Below are 27,124 nucleotides of genomic sequence, written 5' to 3' on the forward strand. Positions count from 1 at the left end.
TTTATATTCTAGCTCTTGTTCCCTTTCATTTTCAATGATCAATCCAATATGAGAAAATCATTTGGGATAGGTAGATATTAGATTTTATGACAATATTTAGGGTGTGTATACACTAGTTACCATGCTTAGGTAGCAAAAAAATCATTTGGGATAGGTAGATATTAGATTTTATGACAATAATTAGGGTATGTATACACTAGTCACCATGCTTAGGTAGCAAGTGTGTGTGCTCATGTGTAAGCTAGGTAGCAAAAGATGATAGGGTGCATGAAAAGAGGAGAGGCCGTAGCCAAGCTCCTTGCCTAAGTGTCACTGCACCTCTACATCCGACATGTCAACTAAAATGGTTTTCCCTATAGGCTAGATGCCATGTTTAAATGGGACCAGACCATCAAGATGATGGTGCATAAACCACATCGCAAAAGGAGAGGAAGAGGGGTGTTCATTAGTCAATGTGTAAACATCCCTACATCGGTGCCAATGATAAGGATTTCGCGTGGATTGAATCTTGTGAACAATTGCAATGCACTTGTTGTCTTTTGGTAAAATAGAAAATTGCAAATTGGAAGACATGTATTTTTTTCATAATGTTGTCATACTTTTTCAAAAAGTATGTAAAGTTTTGAAAAAAAAAAGCCAGTTTTGGTAGCCTAATTTTGTTCTATTTGTATACAAAAATGCACTTCGCAAACATGAGAAAGGGTTGAACGATGTTAGCACTTAGCTATATAATATATATTTATATATTGGCTCCCCTTTAAAAAACATCATTACTTTAAATTATACCCCCCCACCCATTTCACCCCTTTTGCACCTCTCCCTCATACATATAGACCAAAGCACCGGCAAGCACGACACCTTTCTCCAACAACCCCTGACTAACAATCTCCTCATGAATTCTCTCACCCATGTTAGCATCTTGCGTAAAGCCATAGGCCTTCAAGGTAAAAGCATAGGTGATTGCATCTTAGAAAGGCCTTCCCTTCGAACCTGGTGGCAACAACAAGGGTGAAAGCATAGGTGATTGCATAAGGCCACAAGAGACCTTCCCTTTGCGCCTTGTGAAATTATCACAAACCTTGTGTAGCTGCTGTTGTATAAATTTGCCGCTTTGTGGACACAAAGCTGGTGCCATGCACAACACCTTACCCTTGACAAACAATCTTCTTGTGAATTCTCTCACCCATGTTAGCGTCTCGCGTAAGGCCATAGCCCTCAAGGTGAAAGCATTGGTGATTGCATCTGAGAGAGGCCTTCCCTTCACACCTGGTGACAACAACAAAGGTGAAAACATAGGTCTTTCCAACAACTCTTGACTAACAATCTCCTCGATTTTCTCACCCATGTTAGCATCTTGGGTAAGGGCATATGCCCTCAAGGTGAAAGCATAGGTGATTGCATTTGAGCAAGGCCTTCCCTTTGCATTTGATGACATTAGCAAAGGTGAAAGCATAGGTGATTGCGTAAGGCCACAATCGAGCTTCCCTTCATGTCTTGTGCACAAAGCTTGTGTAGCTGCCACTTTGTCGATTTACCACTGTGCAAAAACAAAGTTGGCGACGCCTATAGGCTATTATCAACCATGAAAATTGAGAGAAAGTACTATGCGTGTGAGTTGCAGGCACATGGAGTGACACCATGCATGACAGAAAGAGACAGAGAGGAGATTCTTTGTAGATTCTCCTCCTCCTACTTTTTAAAAAATTATGCATACATATACTGCAACTCATTACAAACACATCAAATCGCGCTACAAGCTTCTCTTGCCAAGTGGCCACAACATCTTTTTCAACATAAGCAGGGGAAAGCAAGCCAGCTTATGGAGCGTGGCCCCCATAAGGGGGGAATCCGCACTTGTCCGGTTATACGTGTGGGAGCACAACAGACTAACGGTGGTGACGTGGCTAAACGAATCAGAATGCAAAATGTGTATGAAATGGAAGCTTTCCCGAGGGCAAAAGATAATATTGCTTTTGCGATAATTGAGTACTGTCTCTCTTCCCTCCCCCCATTTTGTCAAGTAATTATTTAGTACGTCTCCTTCTTCGTCCCCAAAATGAATTGGGTCCATCTTCCATCCTTGGCTATGGCGCTTCCCATCTCCACCGCTTCCATCAGGACAGGCAAGTAACTTCCATTTCTGAGCAGCGAAGTCTTACGGCCCACCTCGTCTTATCGACATTTTACTGTAGTTTCGACTGGTTGTACATTTCCTCGTTGCAGATCTCACCCACTACGCAGTCACCTTCTGGGTGCGCATAGTTGCGGTGTCTATAGTAAGCCTCATCTTGGGGTACCCAACTCTCTGATTTTCACTAAATACTTACGCTGACCCTTTTTTGGGCCCGCGCACACAGACGCTAGCACTGGTACATACTCCCAAGAGCAATCAAACCACCATTCATCAGAAGCCCAAGCCTTTCAACACTGAGGCTGTGCTCTAGAACTTCATCTCGACCATTTTCAAGAAATGCGTTGAGAAGACAAAGGTTCAAGTTGGTGACTCAAATCTTTAGCTCCTTCAATGGAAAGATAAAAAATTGTTCTGCACGGTTCTCTCCTGAAGGGACACGGTTTGAAGACCAGGGATTTTCTTATCCTAGACGAGATTCTATCACATTGTGCTTCCTGTACATAAAAAAGATGTTATTACTTGGTATGCGACGTGGAAATTCTTTTAAGGAGTCTATCAAAGTTTTGGAGGCAGACATCCAGCATGCCAACACATTGTAAGTGCTTCTTTTGTGTGCGAACAGGCCACAAACTTGCGTATACACACAAGTGCATGCACAATGAGAGGGAGAAGGTGTGTGCATTATGTGCTTGCCTTGTTTTGATTGAATTTCTTTGTTGGACTACATAGCTTAGTTTTCTCTGAAGTGTTGACACCAAATTCTGATTTTCCTACCTCCTTACAGGGCTTTGGAATTTCCGAGGGATTTTGATGGAGCCTGTTTACAAATGAGACTCTCCTACAGTCCGGCAGCTCATTTTTTCTTGTTTTTAGTGCGCTGGACTGACTGCCGTCTGGCGGGCATACTTGGACTCCTGCGTATTCTCATCTACAAGGTTTTCTTCAAGTACCTGCATAGAAGTTTCTTCTTATCGCAAGTATTCACGAAAGAAGCTAGTTTGGCCTTGAATTTGCGTACATAGTTCTCTTTACTGCGACTGTGATGCTGATACTCAAGGTTATGAAGCTTAATGAAATTTGCGCTTAGGTGTACAAAGATGGAACTACCACTATGTCAACATATGAAAGGAAGTCCAGCCTACGGGAGTTTTACGGTATTGTTTTGTCCTGAATGGTGGTTTTTACTTCACGTGGTTGAAAATTCTAAGATGTGGGTTCTATTTACTGCAGCCTATATCTTACCTTCACTGCAGCAGCTACAAGGAGGGATAACAGAGATGGAAGAGTTGAAGCAGAAGGCTTGTTTTATGGAAAGATACAAGAAAAGGCCAGAGGACAATAAAGAGGACGTACCAGACCTGGATTTAGAGTGGGAGCAAGAGTGTGGCATTTGCATGGAAAACAACACCAAGGTTGTTTTACCAGACTGCAATCATGCCATGTGTCTCAAATGCTTCAGAGATTGGTAAGTCTAGTCAGTCAAGCATCGTTTTGAGTGTAGTAGTGCTTCAATTGCTGGCTTCTCTAGATAGTGGTATTCATTGGAACTATACAAGGTATCAGATGTCTTTTGCTCTTGAGTTTTTGTCCTTGAAGGCCTTCTACGAGATATTTGCTTTTTGATAGAAAAGGGCTTTGTAATATGATAAACAATAGATTGAGTTTATCAGCGTAAACAGAGTGCGTGGTTGCGAACCAGCCATTGGCGATAGATTTACGTTGAATTCTTAAGAGCATTGTTATCTATTGCTTCCGCTACCATTGGGATGTGCACTAGCTTCATAGGCACAAAGCATAAAGTTTCAAGGTGATGATATTCTCTATTGTGTCGTGGTAGAATCTTGACTTGGGGTGTCCAAGTTTGTTATAGTGGTGTCAGAGCGCGGTCAATTTCTCTTCTATGGAGAAATCCAATCCTTTTCTCGCGACACTTATGGATTTAACAAGAATTAGTCGACTTCTTCTGCATCTGCTAATGTAAGAAGATTTTAATGATTTAACAGAGGAAGAGTACGGGCCACCTCGGCCTACTCAGTATGAACTTCAAGAGATGGAACGTCGACAACAGGTTGACGAGTGCACAAAGCAGATGATTAAATTTGCGAAGGATCCTCAGTTTGCAAAATTTTTGTCTTAACAATCCATTGCAGAAGTGCACACCCAGTGGCAGAAAGCCACAGAACCACCCATCAAACCGGCAATCAAGAAACCTCCTTCTCCGCGGATGTTTACAAAGCAAGAATTACAGGAGGTGGTTCAAACACAAATCAGTCGGCTTTTGGATGCGAACATTCAATCCAAAATCAAGTGGAAAAGCACAGAAAGGGGATTGACTACCTTGGTTATTTGGGTCGTATATTCTTTTGCATCTACAAGAAAGCAAAAGAAGCGTGTACGATTTGAAGGACTATCGAGTTCATCTTCTTCTTCTTTCGACAATTATTCTAGCTCTTTTGACTTGAGCAAGGAGGACAAAAAAGGCAAAAAGCGAAGCAAAAAGCAAAGCTTTGGAAAGGGCAAGAAAAAGGCAAAGAAACCAGATTTCGCCCAGTCTCTGACAATTCTACAAAAGAGTCATTCTCTGACAGTTCGGACTTCGACGACCATATGTTTTATGCAAAGAAGAAGCATTTTATAGAGTCAAACAATTTGACTTCCTTGAAGACAAAAGCAAGAAAGTAAAAGAATTCAAAGAAGGTGGAGAATCGATTAAATTTGAACTCCTTTTTTGGATGCCGGGATGCTCCGAGCGCTTTGGCCTTCATTCAACAGTTTGACATAGCCTTCTCCGGAGGGCATTACTCAGAGCACTTCAAGATTAGGAGGGCTACATCTTTCTTCGAAGGAAATGCTCGAACATGGTGCTCACTTTCCTTCTGAGGAAGGAAGCTCCAGCCAAGTGGTTGAAATTCAAAAGGCTCTTTATTTCTTCTTGGTTGACCCGGGAGTATGAACGAGATATACAAACCGCTTGGATCCATCTTTGGATGACCAAGGGAGATTCTTTGGAAGCTTATTGCGAGAGATTTTTGGACTCTTTTCTATCAACCTCTTCATTTAAGAAGGTCTCTTTTAAGAAATAGATTGAGTAGTTTTGCTGCGGACTCGCTACAGAGATTCGAGACTACTGCTTGGAACAAAGTCAAATTCTATTCAAGTATTAATGGGTCATGTGAAACGGGGTTTCCCGATACATTCGCGAAATTTGACTTACCCCACTGATGAGATCTTGTCTCAGAGAACTCGTGTTGCTAAATTGGTTTTATCTGACAGGAAAATAATTTTTGGATTTATAAGTGAGGGTTTTCTCGCTTGGAACACCAAGAAAAACAATTCTAAATGAAGTATTGAATTTTAAGTGAGAGGGTTTTCCTCACTGGAGACAGTGAGTACAGAGCATTTCTAGTGCATTATTCAGAGTAATGACGGGAGCACTGTGAAAGGGAATATTTGTAAGGCCACCAAGAACGTGTACTTTTGATGCGTCACATTGGATGGGTGACAGGGAGCATCGGGAAGAAGTATTCGACCATCCGAGAATGGACATCTTTGATGCGTCATAGGATGGGTGACATAGAGGATCACGAAGGAGATTGTACCGTAAGTTCGGTAGGAAAGGACTAGGTGATGGGTATTCTTGATGCGTCACAAGGTGGGTGACGGGTGCATGCACTTGAATGAAGACAGGTTCAGAGGAAACTTTGACGAAAAACGGATGCTTTCTGAGAAAGCGGGATTGCTTTTCGGGAAAGTAGATGCTTTCTTGTGAGGAAGTTTATGTCTGCATTGCAATTGTGCATGTGATTGCATCCATGGACGTGTCACAAATTGCTGACGTGTCAAAGCCCTGAAGAAGGGAGCCAACTTGCAGATGCCGGCCGAGGGGCCTAAACCCTAAGAAGAACAAGTAACAAAAGAAGAAGTCCTACCAACTTATGGGGACCCCGTCCGATGGGGCCTCAAGTGACATAAAGGATTAGAATAAAGCAGGACTCTCACACACACACAAAAGAGACTTGCGGTAGATTTTCGAAAATTGCACTTGCATGATGACGTGGCAAGCTGTACGGATTTTTGTAAATTACGCTGGCAGCTTTGGCTTTGCTTTTGGACCAGATGCTTTTGAGTTTGAAGGCTTTTTACTATGAATTGCTTTCGAGGCCTAGGGCCTTTAAATATGACGTTAGGGCTCATTCTCTAGCATGCTTCTTGGCAAAGGTGCAAGAGTCTGGAGTATCAGCTTGTACTGTGTTGATGCAATATAAAGAGACACCGAAAGGGGCGCCAAGGTTTGGGGCCAATACTCTCTAGGGTGGAATTCCGCCACTCCGTGTCGCGTGTCGTCTCTCTCTCTCTCTCTCTCTCTCTCTCAGTTTTGTATTTATTGAAGTGCTAAAAAACTGTTTAGTCTGTTCTTTTCTATTGGCACGTGGTGCCCGTCTTGTGATAGTGGTATCAGAGGCTAGAGCATCAGGCGTGTGCTTTTCTGAAACCATACTTGTCCTACAAAAGAGCAGACAGAGCTATTGGAATTTTATTTGAGGTATCTCCGGCCTTCGACCTTGGACTTATTAGCCACTCCCACCCTTACTTCATCGCGCATCGGGCGCGCTCTCGTCTTCATCGCTATGTCTTACAGGGCATAAGCCATAAAGAACCCAAGACTTGGAATTCATGGATTCAACAGAATATTTTGCAGTTTTTGCTCAACGAACTCCACGAAATTCTTTCGCGGCATCCTCAACAGAATCTTCAGATGCTACAAAGTTTTTAACAATTTTTGAACTACATCTTTGATGCCTCATGTGGTACCTCCTCCTTCGGCATCAGAAAGCACGAGAGCTTCCAACTGGCAAATTTCTCAGCCGTCTTTTTCAATTGGGGGGGTTTTTCAACTGGGGGAGCTTCCAACCTTGATCCAGTGCAACCGGCTTTGCCACCGCCATTGCCCCCACCACCACCACCGCCATGAGGCTACAATGGTTGGAGCCCATAGGATACCCTTTGTAAGGTGCAGCTGAATGAATGTTGTATTTTCTCAAGATGAGTGATCCATATTTGCTCGAGGTTCCTTTTAGTTCTTATGGAAGGGAGAGCCTTCCGTTCTTAATGGAGAGTGCTATGATCATGAACAAAGTGAGTGGACACTGTGCATGCAAGTGTATGAGAGTGAGAGATAGAGAGAAGAGAGATACGACACCAGAGACGTTGTGAAACCCTCCTCCGAAGGCCCCACTCTCGTCGGCGAGAGTGGTCTACTATTGATTGCACAAATGGGTACAATGATGATGCATGGAAACTGATGCAACTCTGGGCTATGTCGATGACGACGACGGGGATGGTGACAATGACCTAAGGGCTGAAATCTGCAAGCTTTTAACGGCTGTCCAAAACCGCTATCTGCTGAAAATATGGGACTGTTTGGGGCTGCTGAAAATGCAGATTTGGCTGCTGTTTTTGGGGGACTGAAAAATGCTGATTGGTCTGCTGTTTTTGGGGCTGAAAAACGCTGAGTATCTGATGCTGAAAACGCTGCTGTATCTGCTGTCGTTAGGGCTGAAAACGTTGGTAGTTGGCAGACTGTAGCGATGGTGAAAAACGCTAGGTGTTGGGGAAGCAACGCGGTCCAGAAGCTTGCTGAAAACGCCAAGCAAGATGGAGGTGCTAGCGAACGCTAGGGCTGGTGGTTGGTGGGAACGCCAAGGCGATGGGTGCTTGAGGGGTTCTTGCTGAGAGAGGGGAGTACCTGTTTGCCAAAGGCTTGTTGTGCTCCTTGCTCATCTGCCCGATAGTGGTAACTTTGGTTTGCTTATATATTTTCTTATCCAAATTGCCCTACCTACTTTTGTTGGAAAGTCACTTAAATTAATAAGTGAAAAATGTCAAGAATAGGGAAAATAGGCTAAACTCACTGGAAAATTCTCCTGACTGATTCTGATGGGAATGCTTATGATCATGCTGTGTGCAACCAGAGGATATGCATCTATACTAAGTGACTGAGCATGCACGGTTTACGAATAGACTCACAAAAAGTGTCAGATCAGTTCTAATCTAGATTGACTGGACTGGACAGAAACCCTGTTATGGTGTAGCTTGTCCACGGACACATAGGGTTGGATGTGTCACATAACATCTCCTCCTTTTTAAAGTGAGGTATTGGTACCGAACTGTATGGCGTCGAGGGAGATCGCCAGTAGCATCCGGAATCCTGGAAGGGACTCTTCGTCGGTCCACTCTGATGTGTGGGTCGTGCGGTACTTGAACTTCATAAAGATCTGCAACGCTTGCTTCTTTGGGCCGCGCCAAAAGCGACACAAAGTCTTCTGTCTCCTTCAATGCCTTAACTTCGTCGAGAGTCATACGTCTTTCTTCTTCAAGAATCTCAATGGCTGAAAATTCCTGAAACCATTTCCAACACAAAACCATGAACATACCTATTCTATGTAAAGTGAGTGGAAAGAATCCTGTCGTCCTAATAGACTGTGCATGCAATGTAGATGAACAAAGAGACGGAGTGCTAAACCGTTCACGACACACGCAAACAATGAGATTGAATCTTTCTCTTATGATTTAGAGCAATCAATTGTGGCATTTCACAACGAAAATGCCCATGCTTGGTGCTCATACTTTCTTGTGCTCTTTCTACAACTGTGTCGTGCCAAGGAAGAGACATGGAATGTGACTTCTTTGAATGCATACTATTCAGCTTTTCATGAACCATCCGCATACATCTGTGCTCATCCATGAGTGAAACGTGCTCAACGTACAATATGTCATGCCTTTGGATAGGGATCACATAAAGACGCTAACTAAAATACAGGAAACGATCACGAATGAAACACTCGAACAATGCGTGCATATGAATCATGCGAACACATAATACTTCCTGTGAGGGTTCTTTGGATCTAGGCTCGAGAGCCAAGATCGGTTCTTCTTGAGGGGGCTCTTTGGACCTCGATTTGAGAGCCAAGATCGATCCTTCGTGATTGATCGAATTTGAAACGAGGTTAGTTTTGCTAGAAAAAGCATCAACTAACTCATCATCCTTGTGAACAATCACATCATCGTCATGCAAACCATCATGCTTGTGAGAAATCACATCTTGATCATGCAAATCATCATGCTTGTCAGTGTCATCCAAATCATCATGCTCATCATTAACATTCAAATTATCATGCAAATCATTGTCATTCAAATCATCATGCAAATCATGTCTGTCATGCTTTGGAGAAGAAGAGACTGAGAGAGTCTCCTTGTCCCGAGTTGTTGGGTTAAAGGCCTAAATAACCATTTTTTGTACATTTTTATACTTTGTCCAGGGTATTGAACCTGGACACATTTTTTTAAGGTCACTTCTAATAAAAGTGGGAAAACCCGAAACTCAATTATTGAGTTTTCCCCAAAAACGTGAGCTCTCTCTCTCCCTCTTCTTCTGCTAGCGCTTCCTCTCCTGTTGCTCTTCGTCTCCCCTCTCTGTACACACACTGCACTTCCTCTCGTGCTCTTTCACTTGCACACACGGCGGTGCGCTCATCAACTGTTTTCAGAGCCCGATTAGGGTTTGCCCCCAAACTTGCGAACACTGAATTTCAGCCAAGAAGGTCAACTTTATCGCGAGATTTTGCAATTTTGTCGTCAAAGGACTCGTCCCTTGACTCTAGAGAGCTCCCGGCAACCCAAATTGACCTAAAACAGGTTGAAATTAGGTTAAAAACAGGAAATTACAGGTTATGACAGCGAAAATACAGGTTTTGCAAATGATGTATTAAGGTGTGGGAATACTTTTGCTAAGTTCTCGCTACCCGAAAACCTTGAAATTGCCGGAAAACAAGTCCTAAAACAGGTGTTTTAAGCAAATTTCATATTTACGCAGTTTTTTGCAAGTGTTTTTATGGTGCGATTACATTTGGAAAAGTGCAAATTGATGCAATTTACGTACATTTGACAAATTTTGTCGATGTATGACCATTTGTGGCTCAATTTCATGCAATTTTGATGCTACAAATTGGAGCTTTTGCGCTTACATGCTTCTAAAGGTTGCGTACTAGCCTTATGTATGTCTTCTGAGGCTAAAAACAACTAAATTCGTTGTTTTCGAGCACAAATTCGCTCGCTGAAATTTCCTGCGCATAAATTTCAGAAATTGAATTTTGTGCCCAAAACGTTCTATTTTGCCCCAAATTGCTCCTGTGACCATTTGGAGCTGTAGTGCACATCTCTGTGAGGCTATACTCCGATTTTTGCGCATTTTGCCCAAAAATTCAGCGTATTATCCCTCTTATTTCGTGCAACTATGGCCTCATCTTCTTCGGATGTGAAGAACCTCTTCGAGATTAGGAGGTTTGATGGTACATGTTTTGATCTTTGGAAAGACAGGATTCAAGGAATCCTATTTCTTAAGGATTGCGAAGGGGCACTTGAACAGGTGAAGCCACAAAATATGACAGATGAAGCATGGGTTAGCATGAACAGGAAAGCCGTTACATACATTAAAATGGCCATGACAGATGAGACCGTCATTGATGTGAAAGGTCTCACTACTGCTTTTGATGTGTGGGAGAAGTTAAAGGGAATGTATGAAAAGACAACGCCTGTCAACCAGGTGCACTTGATGCGAAAACTTGTTGGCATGCAACTAGATGAGTCCAAGAGCGCGGCAGAGCACTTGCCATTGTTCGCAGGTACTTTGTCGCAGTTACAGGATTCTGGCTTGCCCCCTTTTGATGATAAGCTGAAAGCTATCTTCTTGCTTATGACCTTACCTTATATTAATCATATCAAAGTACAAGAGAGTGGCTAGGGTTTCACTCTCAGACTCTGCGTCCAGATGCTCTGAGAAGTGAAGTCCTCACCACTTATTTAAAGATAGAAGGCATGCCCAAAAGCAGAGCCCCAAAAGCTTTTTAAAATAAAAAGCATGAGTTCTCTCTCTCTCTCTCTTAGAGTCTTTTCTCTTTTTTTTTTAATGAAAAAAAAGCAAAATTCGCGGAACTCATCATTTTCAATTTTTTTAAAAAATTTATTTATTAAGCCTCCGTGATTTTCGGAAATTAGGGTTTTTGGGGGTTTGCAAGAATTTTAGGGTTTCTGTTGTCCGCCACGTCATCACTTTGTGACAGGTTCTTGTGATTCTTCCCTTGAGTAATGCAGAACACTTCCAAAGCTCTGATACCAATGTTAGGTGCAGCGGAATGAATGTTGTATTTTCTTAAGATTAGTGATCTTTATTGCTCAAGGTTCCTTTTAGTTCTTAGGGAAAGAGAGACTTTCCGTCTTGTAGAGTGCTATGATCACGAACAAAGTGAGTGGATTGTGTGTGCAAGTGAATGAGACTGAGAGAAGGAGAGAGAAGAGATACGACACCAGAGAGGTTGTAAAACCCTCCTCCAAAGGCCCCACTCTCGTCGGCGAGAGTGGTCTATTCTTTGATTGCACAAAGGTGTACAATGCGTATGCAATGGACTATGGAACTTGGTCTATGCGGATGACGACGACGACGGTTGAAATATGAGATCTTCTAATCGCTGAATTTCGGGAGTGTTTCGGTGGCTGAAAATGATTGTTTTGGCTGCGTTTTCTTGGCTGAAAAATGAGGTTTCTTAGGGCTGAAAACTGATGGTCTTTACGGGCTGAATCTGCTACACTTTAGGTGAATGATGCCGGTCTTAATTTGTTGCTGAAATCCAAAAACGCCAGGGGCTGGAATTGGTCCTTCCGTCGTCGGGGTTCTGCAAATGCAAAAACGCTAGGCTGATTTGCTGTGTCGTGATGACGCCGGGGCTGATCTGCTGTGCACAAATCGCCAAGGCTGATCTGATGCAAAAACGCTAGGTCTTCTGTGGAGAAAACGCCAGAGTAGTCGTAGGGGTTGGTCTTGCTGAGAAGTTGCCTGTTGAGCAAGGTGCTCCTGGTGCCTCTTCTGCCAGAAAGTGTGAACTTTGGTTTGCTTATATATTAACTTAGCAAAATTGCCCTACCTACTTTTGTTGGAAAGTCACTTAAAAATAATAAGTGAAAATCTCAATAAATAGGAAAATAGGCTAAATGCACTGGAAAATTTCCCTAACTGATGCTAATGGATTCTGATGGGAATTCCAACGATCATGCTGTGTGCAACCGGAGGATATGCATCTATGCTATGTGACTGGGCATGCACGGTCTACGAATAGACTCACAAAAGTGCCAGATCACTGCTAATCTAGACTTGATTGAACTATTGAACCCTACTGTGATGTAGCTTGTCCACGGACACATAGGGTTGGGATGTGTCACATGACATCCTCTCCTTTTCAAAGTGAGGTACTGGTACCGAACTGTATGGCGTCGAGGGAGATCGCCAACAGCGTCCGGAATCTTGCAAGGGACTCTTCGCCGGCCCACTCTGATGTGTGGGTCGTGCGGTACTTGAACTTCATAAATGTCTGCAAAGCTTGCTTCTTTGGGCCGCGCCGAAAGCGACACAAAGTCGTTTGAATCTCCTTTCTTGCTTCAACTTCGTCTAGAGTCTTGCTTCTTTCGTCTTCAAGAATCTCCATGGCTGAAAATTCTGAAACCATCTCCAACACAAAACCATGACATACCCATTCCATGTAAAGTGAAGGAAAAAAATATCGTCTTCTCTAAAGAATGTGTATGCAATGTAGATGAACAAATAGACGGAGTGACAACCCGTTCATCAAACACATGCAAACAATGAGGTCGAATCTTTTCTGTTTGATCGAAATCAATCAATTGTGGCAATTCACAATGGAAATGCCCATGCTTGGTGCTCACACTATCATGTGCTCTTTCGGAAACTGTGTCATGCCAAGGAAGAGACATGGAATGTGACTTCTTGACATACAAATTTTGCATCTTTTCATGAACAATCCGCAGACATTCGTGCTCATCCATGAGAGAAACGTGCTCAACATACAATATGTCATGCCTAGGAAAAGGGATCACATAACGATGCTGACTAAAAGCCCAAGTAAACTTGGGTTCGTGCGATCGCAACAAGCAAAAAAAATTCTTGTGGTTCTTCCCTTGAGTAATGTAGAACACTTCCAAAGCTCTGATACCAATGTTAGGTGCAGCGGAATGAATGTTGTATTTTCTCAAGATTAGTGATCTTTATTGCTCAAGGTTCCTTTTAGTTCTTAGGGAAAGAGAGCTTTCCGTCTTGTAGAGTGCTATGATCACGAACAAAGTGAGTGGATTGTGCGTGCAAGTGAATGAGACTGAGAGAAGGAGAGAGAAGAGATGCGACACAAGAGAGGTTGTAAAACCCTCCTCCGAAGGCCCCACTCTCGTCGGCGAGAGTGGTCTATTCTTTGATTGCACAAAGGTGTACAATGCGTATACAATGGACTATGCAACTTGGTCTACGCCGATGACGATGACGACGATGGCTGAAATCTTAGATCTTCCAATCACTGAATTTCGGGACTGTTTCGGTGGCTGAAAATGACTGTTTTGGTTGCCTCTCTCCCTCTTCTTCTGCTAGCGCTTCCTCTCCTATTGCTCTTCGCCTCCCCTCTCTGCACACACTGCACTTCCTCGCGTGCTCTTTCACTTGCACACACCGCCGCGCGCTCATCACGAATCTCTTGCATGTGTGCCTGAACTTGAGAAAAGAGTCGCAAGAATTCTTTCATGTGTTGGTCACTCTTCCAAGTCGTACTTACGCTCTATGGCTGCCATGCTTTCTTCGTATTCACGATCTATGTCTGCCATTTCTTCTTCGTAGGCCTTTCTGTCTGCTTCTCTTTCTGCTTTTCGTGCTTCGCGGTCTAACTATCGTTCCATAAACAATTGCTCCAACTCGATAGGAGTTAGTGCAATCCTTGGCGTAGTGGGAAAGGGGGAGGGTCAGAAAAACCTCCTGGTGGGGAAAATTCTTCTTCGCCTCTCTCATCTTATCACCTCGAAGCGAAGTATCCATTCCGCTTCGAGTGATGACCATCCACTAAAGTCTTGGGTTCTAGTGGGTTCTTGTGGTCTTGGGTTCTTAAGTTCACGAGGAACTTGGGTTCTTGCGGATCTTGGTTCTTGGGGTTCTTGAGTTGCTTCTTTTGCTTGCAATCTGTGTTTAAGAAGGATCTTCTCTTCACCTGAGTTCTGCTCTTTTCGGTGGGCGCACCCCTTGGTGGCCTTCCGCTCACACCAAGGTTGCTTTTCCCACCTCACGTCGATTGGCCGGCCGCTAAGTGCATGATCCGCTCTCAATGAGTGAAAAGAGGCACAAGGGGGAGGCTGGACAAGCCCTTCTTTCTTGGGATTCTTGTCACTCTTCAAAAACACGATTAGGAATCGGCACGCCCAAGTGAACTTGGGTTCGTGCGACCGCAACAAGCAAAAAAAAAAAATTGTGGTTCTTGTGGCTCTTTCCTTGAGTGATACAAAACACTGCCAAAGCTCTGATACCAATGTAAGGTGCTGCGGAAGTGAATGTTGTATTTTCTCAAGATGAGTGATCCATATTTGCTCGAGGTTCCTTTTAGTTCTTATGGAAGGGAAAGCCTTCCGTTCTTAATGGAGAGTGCTATGATCACGAACAAAGTGAGTGGACACTGTGCGTGCAAGTGTATGAGAGTGAGAGATAGAGATAAGAGAGATACGACACCAGAGACGTTGTGAAACCCTCCTCCGAAGGCCCCACTCTCTCTCGTGGCGAGAGTGGTCTACTATTGATTGCACAAATGGCTACAATGATGATGCATGGAAACTGATGCAACTCGGGGCTATGTCGATGACGACGATGGGGACGGCGACAATGACCGAAGGGCTGAAATCTGCAAGCTTTTAACGGCTGTCCAAAAACGCTATCTGCTGAAAATCTGGGACTGTTTGGGGCTGCTGAAAATGCAGTTTTGGCTGCTGTTTTTGGGGGCTGAAAAACGCTGATTGGTCTGCTGTTTTTGGGGCTGAAAAACGCTGAGTATTTGATGCTGAAAATGCTGCTGTATCTGCTGTCGTTAGGGCTGAAAACGCTGGTAGTTGGCAGCCTGTAGCGATGGTGAAAAACGCTAGGTGTTGGGGAAGCAACGCGGTCCAGAAGCTTGCTGAAAAAGCCAAGCAAGATGGAGGTGCTAGCGAACGTTAGGGCTGGTGGTTGGTGGGAACGCCAAGGCGATGGGTGCTTGAGGGGTTCTTGCTGAGAGAGGGGAGTACCTGTTGCCAAAGGTCTGTTGTGCTCCTTGCTCATTTGCCCCAGAGTGCTAACTTTGGTTTATTTATATATTTTCTTACCCAAATTGCCCTACCTACTTTTGTTGGAAGGTCACTTAAATTTTTAATTAATAAGTGAAAAATGTCAAAAATAGGGAAAATAGGCTAAACTCATTGGAAAATTCCCCTGACTGATTCTGATGGATTCTGATGGGAATGCGTATGATCATGTTGTGTGCAACCAGAGGATATGCATCTATACTAAGTAACTGGGCATGCACGGTCTACGAATAGACTCACAAAAAGTGCCATATCACTTCTAATCTAGATTGACTAGACTGGACAGAAACCCTGTTATGGTGTAGCTTGTCCAACGGACACATAGGATTGGATGTGTCACGTGATACCCTTATTATCCATACCCGGGATATACGCCTAACCAACCCAAAGATTTCAAAGATGGCGGCACGACAGTCAAATTTTTCACTTTTTTCGGGGTGAAAGATCGCAAGAAAGCATTGCAGTTTCACAGCAATTCGACAACATCTATGCTTTAAGGAACTATACAAAAGAATCCAAGATTTCTCGAGCAGCGGGATTTCTTAAAGATAATGCTATGCAATGGTGGAGTTCAATCGCGACACAACCGCATGCTCCAAGGACCTGTCAAGCTTTCAAGATAGTTTTTGCACGTAGTTACATGATTTCTATGTTTGAAGTCCCGATTTTGGCAGAGTGAGGCAACTTGAAAATGCTTGCCACCGAAACCATGGACGAATATAACCAAAGGTTTCTTGACGTGTACCTTCCCGTGTCCTTTAGATCTGTTCCCTTGGAGGCCCAATGCGAGCGATACACCATTGGACTACCATCACCATTGATGCAAGAACTTATGGACCATGCCACGGTCGGCTACAAATTGATAAAGGGAAAGCTAGAGTTTACCACAGAAGAATCTCTAGCCACTAATCACAACTCTTGGCAGCAACGAACAAATTCTTGAGAGTCTCGTGAAAATCAACTGCAAAGGCCTCGCTTGACGCCTCAACAATGAGACACCTTATTACAAGAAGGCCGATGCTTTGGATGCTTTGAAATAGGGCATAATTATTCTAATAATTGTCCCAAACGCATTGATAGACCAGAGAAGCCGATGCCTGCACCAACGCGATAGAACCCCAGTCCCACCTCCTGCTAAGAGAGCTAGACCCGCCATTGGACTAGTTTTGATATTTATGGCATACGCCTTGAGAGTACAAATGAATTGTGTCGAGCATATGGCAAAGTCAATGGCTTCGAAGCCCTTATTTTCTTTGACCACGGAGCTACAGAAAACTTCATCCATCCAGAATTCTTAAAGTAGATGCACTGTGATTATGATGTTGAGGGTGGAGAAATTGAAGCTGAGCTAGCCACAGGGCAAACTCAGAAAGTAGTACCGCTCATTGGTTCCCTTCCAGTGACTATTCAAGATTATCATGGAAAAGCTGATTTCCACATCATAAAGTTTGGCAATTGCGACGTTCTCTTGGGCATGCCTTGGCACGACAAGAATGATGCGACTCTCTAGGTTCGGAACCGAACCATAACCGTGATGTAGAAGGACAAAGCCAATCGTCCTCAAAGTTCGGTTGTTTGAACAAAACCTCGAATAAACTCTCTCTACTTGTTTTTCTTTATAGCTAGAAAGTATTGTTTGTGAAAATTTGTTTGAAATGGATGGTATCTGTTTTTGACTCTGGTTTTAATACTGGTTTCAATGATTGGTGATTTTCCTCTCGGGTGGAGTAGTGAGAAATGATGATTGAAAAGTGTTGTTTTTACTCATGGCCTGAACCCTTGTGGTTATTTTACGGGGAGAGTATTGTTGTTGTGACTCCGGGCCCGGACCTGTATGGTTATGTGGGAGGAGTATTAAGAAGTTTGAGCAGTGGTTATTCTCAGCACCTCCAAACGACGCAGGCTGCGGTTTGGGGGGCGTTTGGTTTTAAAAGGCCTCTATCTCTCTCGACCCGGATCTTTTTAGGTTATGTGGGAGGAGTGACGAGGGAGTCGTTGAATATCTCTCGGCTCGGACCTTGTTAGGTTATGCGGGAGGAGTGTTCATCGACGGCTTTATGTTTCTATGTCTTGTAACATGCATATGTGAGCATTTGTGTTGCATTGTGATGTGCCAACCACTGAATATTCCTAATTGGATGAGATTGCCTGGGTATGTAATTTTAGTGCATTAAGACACCCGTGGAAGATCAATACGGTTTGGGTGTGATGGCTAATTTTACTACACCGGAATATCGAGAGTTCCGATCTGGACGAAAGGAGAAGCCAACTCCTTGATCAAAAGAGTCGAAAGGAGAAGCTAACTCCTTAACAAAAAGAGCAAATTGATTGTCCCTCGAAATGTCCCTCGGAATGACCCTCGGAAATTTTTGAGCTAACTCGAGTTGTTTTGTAGATATGTTGTAATCGCGGACGATTATCCCCTTTCAAGAAGGGGAGATGTGACAAATTGCTGATGTGTCAAAGCCCTGAAGAAGGGAGCCAACTTGCAGATACCGGCCGAGGGGCCTAAACCGTTAGAAGAACAAGTAACAGAAGAAGTCCTACCAACTTATGGGGACCTCGTCCGATGGGGCCCCAAGTGACAAAGGATTAAAATAAAGCAGGAGTCTCTCACACACACAAAAGTAACTTGTGGCAGATTTTCGAAAATTGCCTTGGCATGATGACGTGGCAAGTTGTATGGAATCCTGTGTTTTGCGTTGGTTGATGATGTAGCAGCCTGCAGGTTGTACGGATTTCCGTAAATTACGTTGGCAGCTTTTTGGCTTTGCTTTTGGACCAGATGCTTTTGAGTTTGAAGGCTTTTTATTGTAAATTGCTTTTGGGGCGTATGGCCTTTAAATTTGACGTTAGGACTCATTCTCTGGTATGCTTCCTGGCGAAGGTGCAGAGTCTGGAGTACCGGCTTGTATTGTGTTGATGCAATATAAAGAAACACCGAAAGGGACGCCAAGGTTTGGGGCCAATACTCTCTGGGATGGAATTTGCCACTCTGTGTCGTGTGTTGTCTCTCTCTCAGTTCTGTATTTATTGAAGTGCTAAAAGTTTGTTCAATCTGCTCTTTTCTATTGGCACGTGGTGCCCGTCGCACCTGGGAAGTGCTGTGAAAGCATTGTTTTTAGGTTATAAGGTTTTATGGAGTTTTTGGGCAGATTTAGACCATTTTTAAAGGTGACCGGCCACCCACTTAATAAGTGGGCAGCCTATGATTAAATAAAGCAATAGAAACCAGTCAGTGATTTTTCTCTCTTCTTCTGGCAGAAGAGCAAAAAAAAAAAAAAAAAAACTAAAAACGGCGGCGATCTCTACTATCATCTTTTCTTGCTGTGGCCAGGGAGATATAAAAGCATCACACACCCTCTCTCAGAGGAGTTGCTAGGGTGAGCAAGGGGAGACTCTGCCGCAAGAAGATGAAAGTGATCGCGAGACTACAAAGCATGGAGGTCGCTTTTCCCGCGCAAAGAGCGAGAGGTATCAATTGTGGATTTGCTGTACGAATTGCTATCCCGTGTTTATGTGTGTGTGTTTGCATGTGTACTTCCTCTTCATGAGGGAGTAGGAGCAGAAGAAGGCATGAGTCTCTGCAGGAGAAAGCGCTCTGAGGAACTAGAGCCAGATCAGCCCAAGGGTTTCGTACTCGAGTTTGGGAAGTAGATCCACGGATTGGGGAGATATAGTCTCTTTAGTTGTGATCTGGAAGTTGGGATTTTCAAGAAAGGACTTCGTGTCCGGGAAAGCGGAGTTATTCTGCGGGAAGAGGACTCTGGAAACAGAGTCGGAAAAGAGTTGCAGGGATGCCATGCCTTGAGTCTGGAAGGTGAGATCCAAAGGCGAGAACCTTGATTCTCAAGGATTTGGAATAAGGAACGGAAGTTACTTGGAATAGGGTTTTGTCCTAGGTATAGGAAGCCGAGGCGTCTAGGAACCATCAAGTCTCATTCTAGAATGAACGTGGTAATACGTTCGATTCAAGTGCTTGTATAGACTTCTCTTCAGTAATAAAGATACTACTGGGGGGGGGGGGGGGGTGGGGGGGGTGGGGGCGGGCCAGTGTTACCAAGAAACGCGTTTCTTCACTCATGAAACCTACGAAACGTTTCAGAAACGTTTCTGTATGAGTTTGGACGTTTCAAAGGTAAAGTCAAGGCTCGTAAGTTTTCGCACGTCAGGTTGTAGTGTTGATTTTTTTATGTCATGAAATCCTCAATGTCATGAATGTAGCTTCTGTCTCGCTTCTAATGATGAAAGTTAGTCCTATTCTCCCTCTTTTTCATGTCTAAGATCTCAGCTTATACCACTTGAAACTTATGTACATTTCTTTAGTTTGCACGAAACTTCTGTTTTGGCGTTTCTTTCTTGGACGAAACCGTTTCGAAACTTTTGAAACTCGTTTCAAACGAAACGTTTCGAAACTCTGTGGCAACTATGGGGGGGACCAGCCCATCTTCTGGTCCCCAGTATTGTGTTGATCTTCTCTCTCTCTCTCTCTCTCTATCTATCTATCTATTCCTCTCTATATCATCTGGCTTCAGTATTAAGTGGTGATAATTTCTATTTATCCGAATATATTTTATATTGCTATGCGCTCCCGTTTGTGATAACTCGACAGACCTCCATTAATGAAAGTAGAAAGAGAAAGAGTTCCCAGGACAAAGAAAAGAAAGATACACGACCCCGACCGGCTCTTAGAGAAAGGGTTATCTATCTCAAAGAGGGGAAGTGTTTTGGTTGCGGGGAACTTGGACACATCTCTGCAAAGTGCCCCAAAAAGGCACAACAAGAATAGACTGAAGACAAGCCAGAGAGTTCTAGAGCAGCAGAGGAATGTGGCAGAAAAGGCAGATGAAAGCAGAACTAGCACCACATTGCGTGGGGCCCGAACCGAATCTGTCACATGACACATCCAACCCTATGTGTCCGTGGACAAGCTACAATATGACTAGGGTTCAGTTCAGTCAAGTCAGTCTAGAATAGGTAGTGATCTGGCACTTTTGTGAGTCTATTCGCAGACCGTGCATATCCAGACACTTAGAATAGATGCATATCCTTTGGTTGCACACAACATGATCATCAAATTTCAGTAGAACCCATCAAGAGCATTTTTACAGTGCATAGATCTATTTTCCCTTTTTTTGACATTTTTCACTTATAATTTTTAAGTGACTTTTGTTGGGAACTAGGTAGGGCAATTTTGCTAAGTTTGTATATATTGAAACCTAGTGCTAGCACTTTTTGGCAGAAGAGGCAGCAGGAGCATCTTTGCTCAAGAGGCACCTTCTCAATAGAACCCCCCAAGACCAACCTAGCGTTTTTCATCCACAACAGAAGCCAACGTTTTTTCACTTGCAGATTCTTGGCGACCGTAGAATAACGGATCAGCCTAGCGTTTTACATTTGCAAGACAACCGGCAATAGCAGGCCCCAGATCCACTAGCGTTTTTACAGCAGACTCCAATTCAGTCCTAGCGTTTTTGGTTTGCAGATCAGCCCCTAGCGTTTTGCAGTTTTCAGCAGTCAGACTATGCAGTAGAACCCCCGAACCTCGCAGATCTCACATTCCCACAACAGAACCTCGCCGCACGGTCAGATCCCGCTAAGTTTGTAGTTTCAGCCCGGAAAATGCAGATTCCAGCATCTGCGTTTTCAGCGCGTCGTTGTTGCATCGTCGTCATCGACATCGTCCCCGACATAGAGTCAGAATTCAGCAGATAAAGATTTGCAGATTTCAGCCATTAGCATTTTCAGATTTCAGCCCGTCTCGTCGTCGTCCTCATCGTCGTCGACATCTTCGGCATGTCCAAGCATTGTAGAGATTTGTGCAATCATAAGTAGACCGCTCTCGCCATAGAGAGTGGGGCCTTCGGACGAGGGTTTGACAACTCGCTCTATCTCTCAATCTCAACACCTTCATTCACAGTGTTTACCACTTTGTTTGTGATCATTGCACTCTCTCACTGAAGGAACAGAAGGCTTTACCTTTCGTAAGTAAAAGGAACCCTTGAGCATAGTTTGAAGCACTCATCTTGAGCAAAGTTGAGCATTCACTTCCGCTGCACCTTACAGAATCAGATGAACAAAAGTCCAAAACTTTGCCGCACTTAAGGTAAAGAGAAAGATCAGGAAGCCCTCATTTTTTTCTTTGATGGAGGAGCCAAGGCCAACTTCTTCTCACTTGAATTGGCGGCTTACCTTGGAATTACGCCCCACAAGCTGAGGCCACAGGCGGCGGCAGTTCTGGCGGCACTCGGACGGGATGTTGCCATTACACCGATCATTGGCAAACTTTGTTTGCAATGTCGGGGGTATTTAGGGCACGAGGACTTCTATGTAATACGCTTAGGAAGGTTGTGACGTTCTCCTCGAAACCTCTTGGTACCACATGAACAACGCCGTGGTTGACTATCGGGCTGAGAAGGCGACTTCGATAAATGAAGGGCAAAGAGATTATACTTGATGAAATTCAATTTCTTTATTCAATTTGTTTAAGAGAAGTGAATGATGATTGAAGGTCGGTCGAATATGTTTTGACCTTGAAAAAGAACGCCAACATTTTCTCCACACTCATGCTGATTGCTTCTCTGAGGGCCTACCAAGCGAGTTGCCCCCATCTCTACCTGAGAATCACACCATTGATGTGATACCTAGAAGCACACCACCAAATCGGCCATCTTACAGAGTTAGCCGAGGCCAAAATAAAGAACCAATAAACGAGAGCAGATGACCACCTTACGAGGATCGATGATGTACTCGACAGACTTCAGAATTCTACTTGCGGAATTGATATGAAGAGTAATTATCATCAGATCTGTGTTGTTCCTGGAGATGTCTACACGACAGCTTTCAAGACGACTTTTTGGATTTTTCAGAGAATACCGACCATTTGTGGGTTTTCCAGACACTGAGAAAGCACACATTGCTTATAATGTAAATAAAAAGAGCGAGGTTTTCTTGCTTAAGATATACTTTTTGGGACACGTCGTCTCAATAGCAGGAGTACAAATGGACCCGGCCAAGATCGAGACTATACATTGATTGGCCCAATTTGAAGAATGTTCATGAAGCTAGAAGCTTCTTGGGCTTGTGTTCTTACTACCGACGGTTCATTCGAAAGTTTGTAGAGGTAGCTTCCCCTTTGCACATATTGACATTGAAAGGAGTCTTTTTCTCGTGGGGACCCACAGAGGTGACTATTGAAAGAGAAATTTACTACTAGACCAGTATTGACTTTTCCGGATTTGCAAAAGTCATTCGAAGTATATTGTGATGCTTGTGGTCGTAATCTGGGAGCGGTCTTAATGCAAGAAGGCCATGTCATTGCCTATGAGAGCCGATTGTTTTCAAGGCTGGATTTGATAGCACGGATTTATGAGAAAGAGCTTTTGGCGGTTATCCATGCTCTAACTTAGTGGCGACATTATCTACTCGGATCGAATTTTACGGTCTTCACTGATCATTAAAGTTTACACTACTTGTCACAGAAGCAGCTTTCGGAAAAGCAAATGCAGTGGGCTAACTTCTTGTCACAATTTCACTTCCAGATTGTCCATCTTCAGGGACATAAGAACCTGGTGGGAAATGCTTCGTCTCGGAAGCTGTTAGTCTTGGCTATTTTCGTGATTCATCATAGAAGCTTCGAGGACATGGTTGATAAGTACGTCACAGATCCAGATTTTTTAGATGTGTTTACTCGAATACAGAATGGGGAGGTAGTAGCGGGATATTCCATATGGGATGGCTACTTGATGAAGAAAACGATGTTGTGCGTTACACAGCCGTTGTGGGAAAAGGTTTTGACAGAGTGCCGTTGTCCACCTTTTACGGGTCATCGCGGCATTGACACCACTTTGAAAGGTGTTGAGCGTTTCTTCTTTTGGTCGAGACTCAAGAAGGATGTGGACGACTATGTACGCAGTCGCTTGGTATGCCAAATGGTCAAGTTTTGACAGACATAAAGCACAAGGATTGTTACAACCTTTACCCATTCCCACCCGCCCCTCGGAAAGTATTGCTATGGATTTCATTTTTGATCTCTCGAAGACACAGAGTGGGCATGATGGCATTTGGACTGTCATCAACAGATTTAGCAAGCAAGCTCACTTCATCCCAGTGAAGAAAACAGTCAAGCCGAATCATTTAGCTAGACTGTTCATTGCACAGATTTTCAGATTACGTGGCATGCATAAGACAATAGTCTCTGACAGAGATCCCCGATTCACGAGTTTGATTTGGAAGGCTATTTGGAAGAACATTGGCACACGGTTGTAGTTCTCGTCATCTTTCCGCCCGCAAACAGATGGGCAATCTGAGATTGCAAATTCAATCGTACTGGATTTATTGAAGTCTTGTATTTATGATCAAAAGACTCAATGGGAATTTTTTTTGCCCTTGGTGGAATATGCCTGCAATAACATGATCCACTCTTCGACGGGGAAGGCGCCATTTGAGATCATTGAAGGTGCTCCAAAGGTTCCACCCTTCCTTAGCACGAAAAGATGAGATTTTTGAAGCCGACTAATACACGATGGACTTGGACACTGCTTTTGCCAAGGTTTGGGAGGTTTATAGCAGGAACGACACAAGAAGGTAGCAAAGCGACACCGTCGTGATTTGAAATTAAAGGAAGACGATTGGGCGCTCTTACGTTTTGAGAAGGCACGTCTAAGAAAGAAAAAGGGAAAGGAGCGGCTTTTTCCAAAGCTTAGCATGAGGTACTATGGCCCTTTCCAGATATAAGAAAAGATAAATGATGTCTCCTTTAGACTGAAGCTGCCCGATACTTGGAAGATTCACAATGCATTTCATGCGAGGTTGCAATGTGCCCGATGATGGGGAGCCATATGAGCAACGCGAAGTGGAGGAAAGCGAGGAGATACTTGTTCCAAAATAGATATTGACACACAAACACAGAAAGTTAAAAGGTAAAGTGATTAGGCGGTTCTTGGTTAAGTTCAAGAACTATCTTGCATTGGATGCGAAGTGGATGGAGGAGGAGGACCTAGCAGACACTCCTCAAATTTTGTAACTTTACCTTGAAGCATTCGGTTTAGCATAGTCTACTTCAATAGAACTCCGATTTTAGCATGGGTGAATCTAGTGCAGCGGGTTTGCACAAGAGGGGAGTCACTCCACTTCTTTGTCAACGGATTACCCCGATTTTGAATAGAGTCACTGATGTCCCTTTGGGTTTCGGGGATATTGATGGGCTGACAGTATTCTGTTGTATGACTTTATGAACTGGAATTCTCGAAATAAAAACGATTGATTTGTACTTGACTTGTTCGAGTGCAGGAATCGAAAGACGAAATGATTACAACATTACGGTCTCATAAATCTCTATAGACATGATTGCAATAAGGATTAGTTAATCGAGCATCTGTGAGGTCTCGACTCGATCTAGATGCGATTACTAAATATGTTGCCGATTAATCATGGTCTGGGATTTGGAATGAATTTGTATGTGATTTGTTCTGTGATGTCAAGTGATGTTCTGTGATGTCCGGTGATGTGACTGTCGATTTATGCAAGTGCTAGATGTGTTGTGTCTAGTGCGTCGGTACCATCAGTCAGTGTCTACTAAGTTTGTTTATGGCCTCTGTCTGTTTTGTAGGCATAATCGAGGGCGATTACAATTCTTTCAAGAGGGGGGTATGTCACAAATTGGTGTCGTGGTAGTGCCCTTGGATATACACAGCCCTTGCTGACGTGGCAGCAGCAGCCGGAAATCCCGTCGCAAATCCCATTGACAGGCCTACGTGGCAGGTAGTACGGACCTCTGCCATTTACGTTGGCTTGATGACGTGGCAATCCGTGCGATCTCGCAATTTGTGCTGGCTGCTTTACGCTGGCTGATTTTTGGCAGATTTTGGAGCAAAGCTATTGGGGATAATTGCTTATGAGTTAGTAAGCTTTTGAGTTGAGATTTTGGGGCTTTGCATTTTGGGCAACCCTTGTAACAATAAAAAGGTCTTTTGGGCCTCAATACTCCGAGCATCTGGACGCTGAGTCTGAGTGTGAGTCGGGACTTCCTTCTACTTTGCACACAGATTAATATAAAAAGGAACATTGTGAACTGTTTTTAAGTGAATTTCTTTTGTGTTGCGGTAGAATCTTGACTTGGGGTGTCCAAGTTTGTTACAAGATGCACTTTCCCAAGATACTCCCACCAATGCATGACGACGCTACAATGTATTGTACAAGTTATCTGCAAGGAGGGTTATTAGCTGAACAGGCTTGTTTGGACATGCGGGTGCAAGGTTACATGGTGGTGATGACTTGGCAAACACAAGGGAGCGGCAAGAGTACAGTACAATACAATAGATGCAATAGCAGATTCGGAAGCCTAAGTCTCAGCGTAATAGCTTGCAATTTGCATTGTGATTTGTGTTGAATTTCTATTGTGTTGCGGTAGAATCTTGACTTGGGGTGTCCAAGTTTGTTACAAGATGCACTTTCCCTAGATACTCCCACCGATGCATGACGACGCTACAATGTATTGTACAAGTTATTTGCAAGGAGGGTGACTAGCTGAACGGGCACATGCGGGTGCAAGGTTACATGGTGATGATGACCTGGCAAACACAAGGGAGCGGCAAGAGTACAATACAGTACAATAGATGCAGTAGCAGATTCGGAAGCCTAAGTCTCAGCGTAATAGCTTGCAATTTGTGTTGAATTGCATGGATTGACTCTGACGAGGTTGATTTCATACTGCTGTTACTTTCTTGGGACTGATCCTATAAAGTGGTAATTTTTAGGTGCTTTTATACCTCATTGCAAATAGTTGGATGATTTTGAATTGCTTTTGAGACCTAGGGCCTATAACTAAAAGAGTGAGCGTCATTTGTAAGAACAGATTCGGTGTGTCACATGCAGCAATTGCAAACTTCTCTCTTGAAAAATTGCGGGGGGTGACTAGTTGGGAGCCTGTACCCGAACTCTCCCTCTGGTGCGTTGTTTCTCCAGATTTTTTCAGGACTTTGATTAGGTCACGTCACTTGCATATACGCTTGCCAATGTGCTATTCCGATATTCTTAGTATCAACCAGATTAAATTGTACTTGCTTTTCGATGCCAACACCCCAAGGAACAGTTGTTTGATAAGCTCCATGAAACTCTTTCTGCGTTTGCTTGGAATGCTTTTCCTGTAGTACTTCTGTGTTTGCTTGTTTAATGTAGTCTCCAGCAATCTTTTGACTTCTGCTAGAACAGTAGATGAAACAAAGAAACAGGCGTGCGTGCCAGTTCACGGTTTTAACAGTAAAGGAGTTACTGTATTTTTGCGAGTGTTTTAGTCTGTCTGATAATTTGTTAAGTTCGGACTTTTCTGACCTTATGAAGGTATATATATATGTTGGTGTTGATGATTGAAAGTTTCTTTGTGTTATGCAGGCATGCTCGGTCTCAATCCTGCCCTTTCTGTCGAGACAGTTTGAAACGAGTCAACTCGAAAGATTTGTGGATTTTTACGGAGTCGTGTGAAGTGCAAGATTCTGTAACATTGACGAAAGACAGCCTAAAGAGGCTTTTTGTGTACATTGATAAGTTACCACTTTTGGTATCAGAAAGCGTTTTTGCTGTCTATGATGCGCATCTCAAATGACATTCATGCTTGTACATTCTTGCTAGTAAATATGGTCTTTCTTTGGCGATGCAGTCTTAGCCAGACAGTCAGCCAAGATAAATGTACATAATGTGACTGACTGATAAAGAGTCTCCTGAAGGGGTATCTCTTACTTCTCTAATGTATCCGAGTTTTTATTAATTGTGGGTTTACAAGTC

General features: G+C 43.5%; 1 protein-coding gene across 3 annotated transcripts; it reads left to right on the forward strand.

Annotated features, from left to right (window-relative positions):
• The first annotated feature begins 2,370 nt into the window (after window positions 1-2,370).
• On the forward strand, window positions 2,371-27,124 carry LOC147450477 (E3 ubiquitin-protein ligase AIRP2-like). 3 transcript variants are annotated; one of them, XR_015189140.1, is made up of 7 exons: window positions 2,511-2,729; window positions 2,919-3,069; window positions 3,222-3,288; window positions 3,365-3,599; window positions 24,954-25,105; window positions 25,206-26,291; window positions 26,735-26,926. XR_015189140.1 is itself a non-coding variant. In XM_086519705.1 (5 exons), exons 1-5 carry the CDS (start codon window positions 2,644-2,646, stop codon window positions 26,943-26,945), a joined length of 750 nt encoding a protein of 249 aa, XP_086375831.1. In that variant the 5' UTR covers window positions 2,371-2,643; the 3' UTR covers window positions 26,946-27,124. The 3 variants fall into 3 exon arrangements, 1 of the variants encoding a protein (XP_086375831.1); XR_015189139.1 differs by having other exon boundaries at window positions 24,954-26,291; XM_086519705.1 differs by lacking the exons at window positions 24,954-25,105; window positions 25,206-26,291 and having other exon boundaries at window positions 2,371-2,729; window positions 26,735-27,124.

This window comes from Adiantum capillus-veneris, chromosome 9, assembly GCF_014529385.1.
Source record: "Adiantum capillus-veneris isolate H3 chromosome 9, ASM1452938v2, whole genome shotgun sequence".
Classification (NCBI taxonomy): Eukaryota; Viridiplantae; Streptophyta; class Polypodiopsida; order Polypodiales; family Pteridaceae; genus Adiantum; species Adiantum capillus-veneris.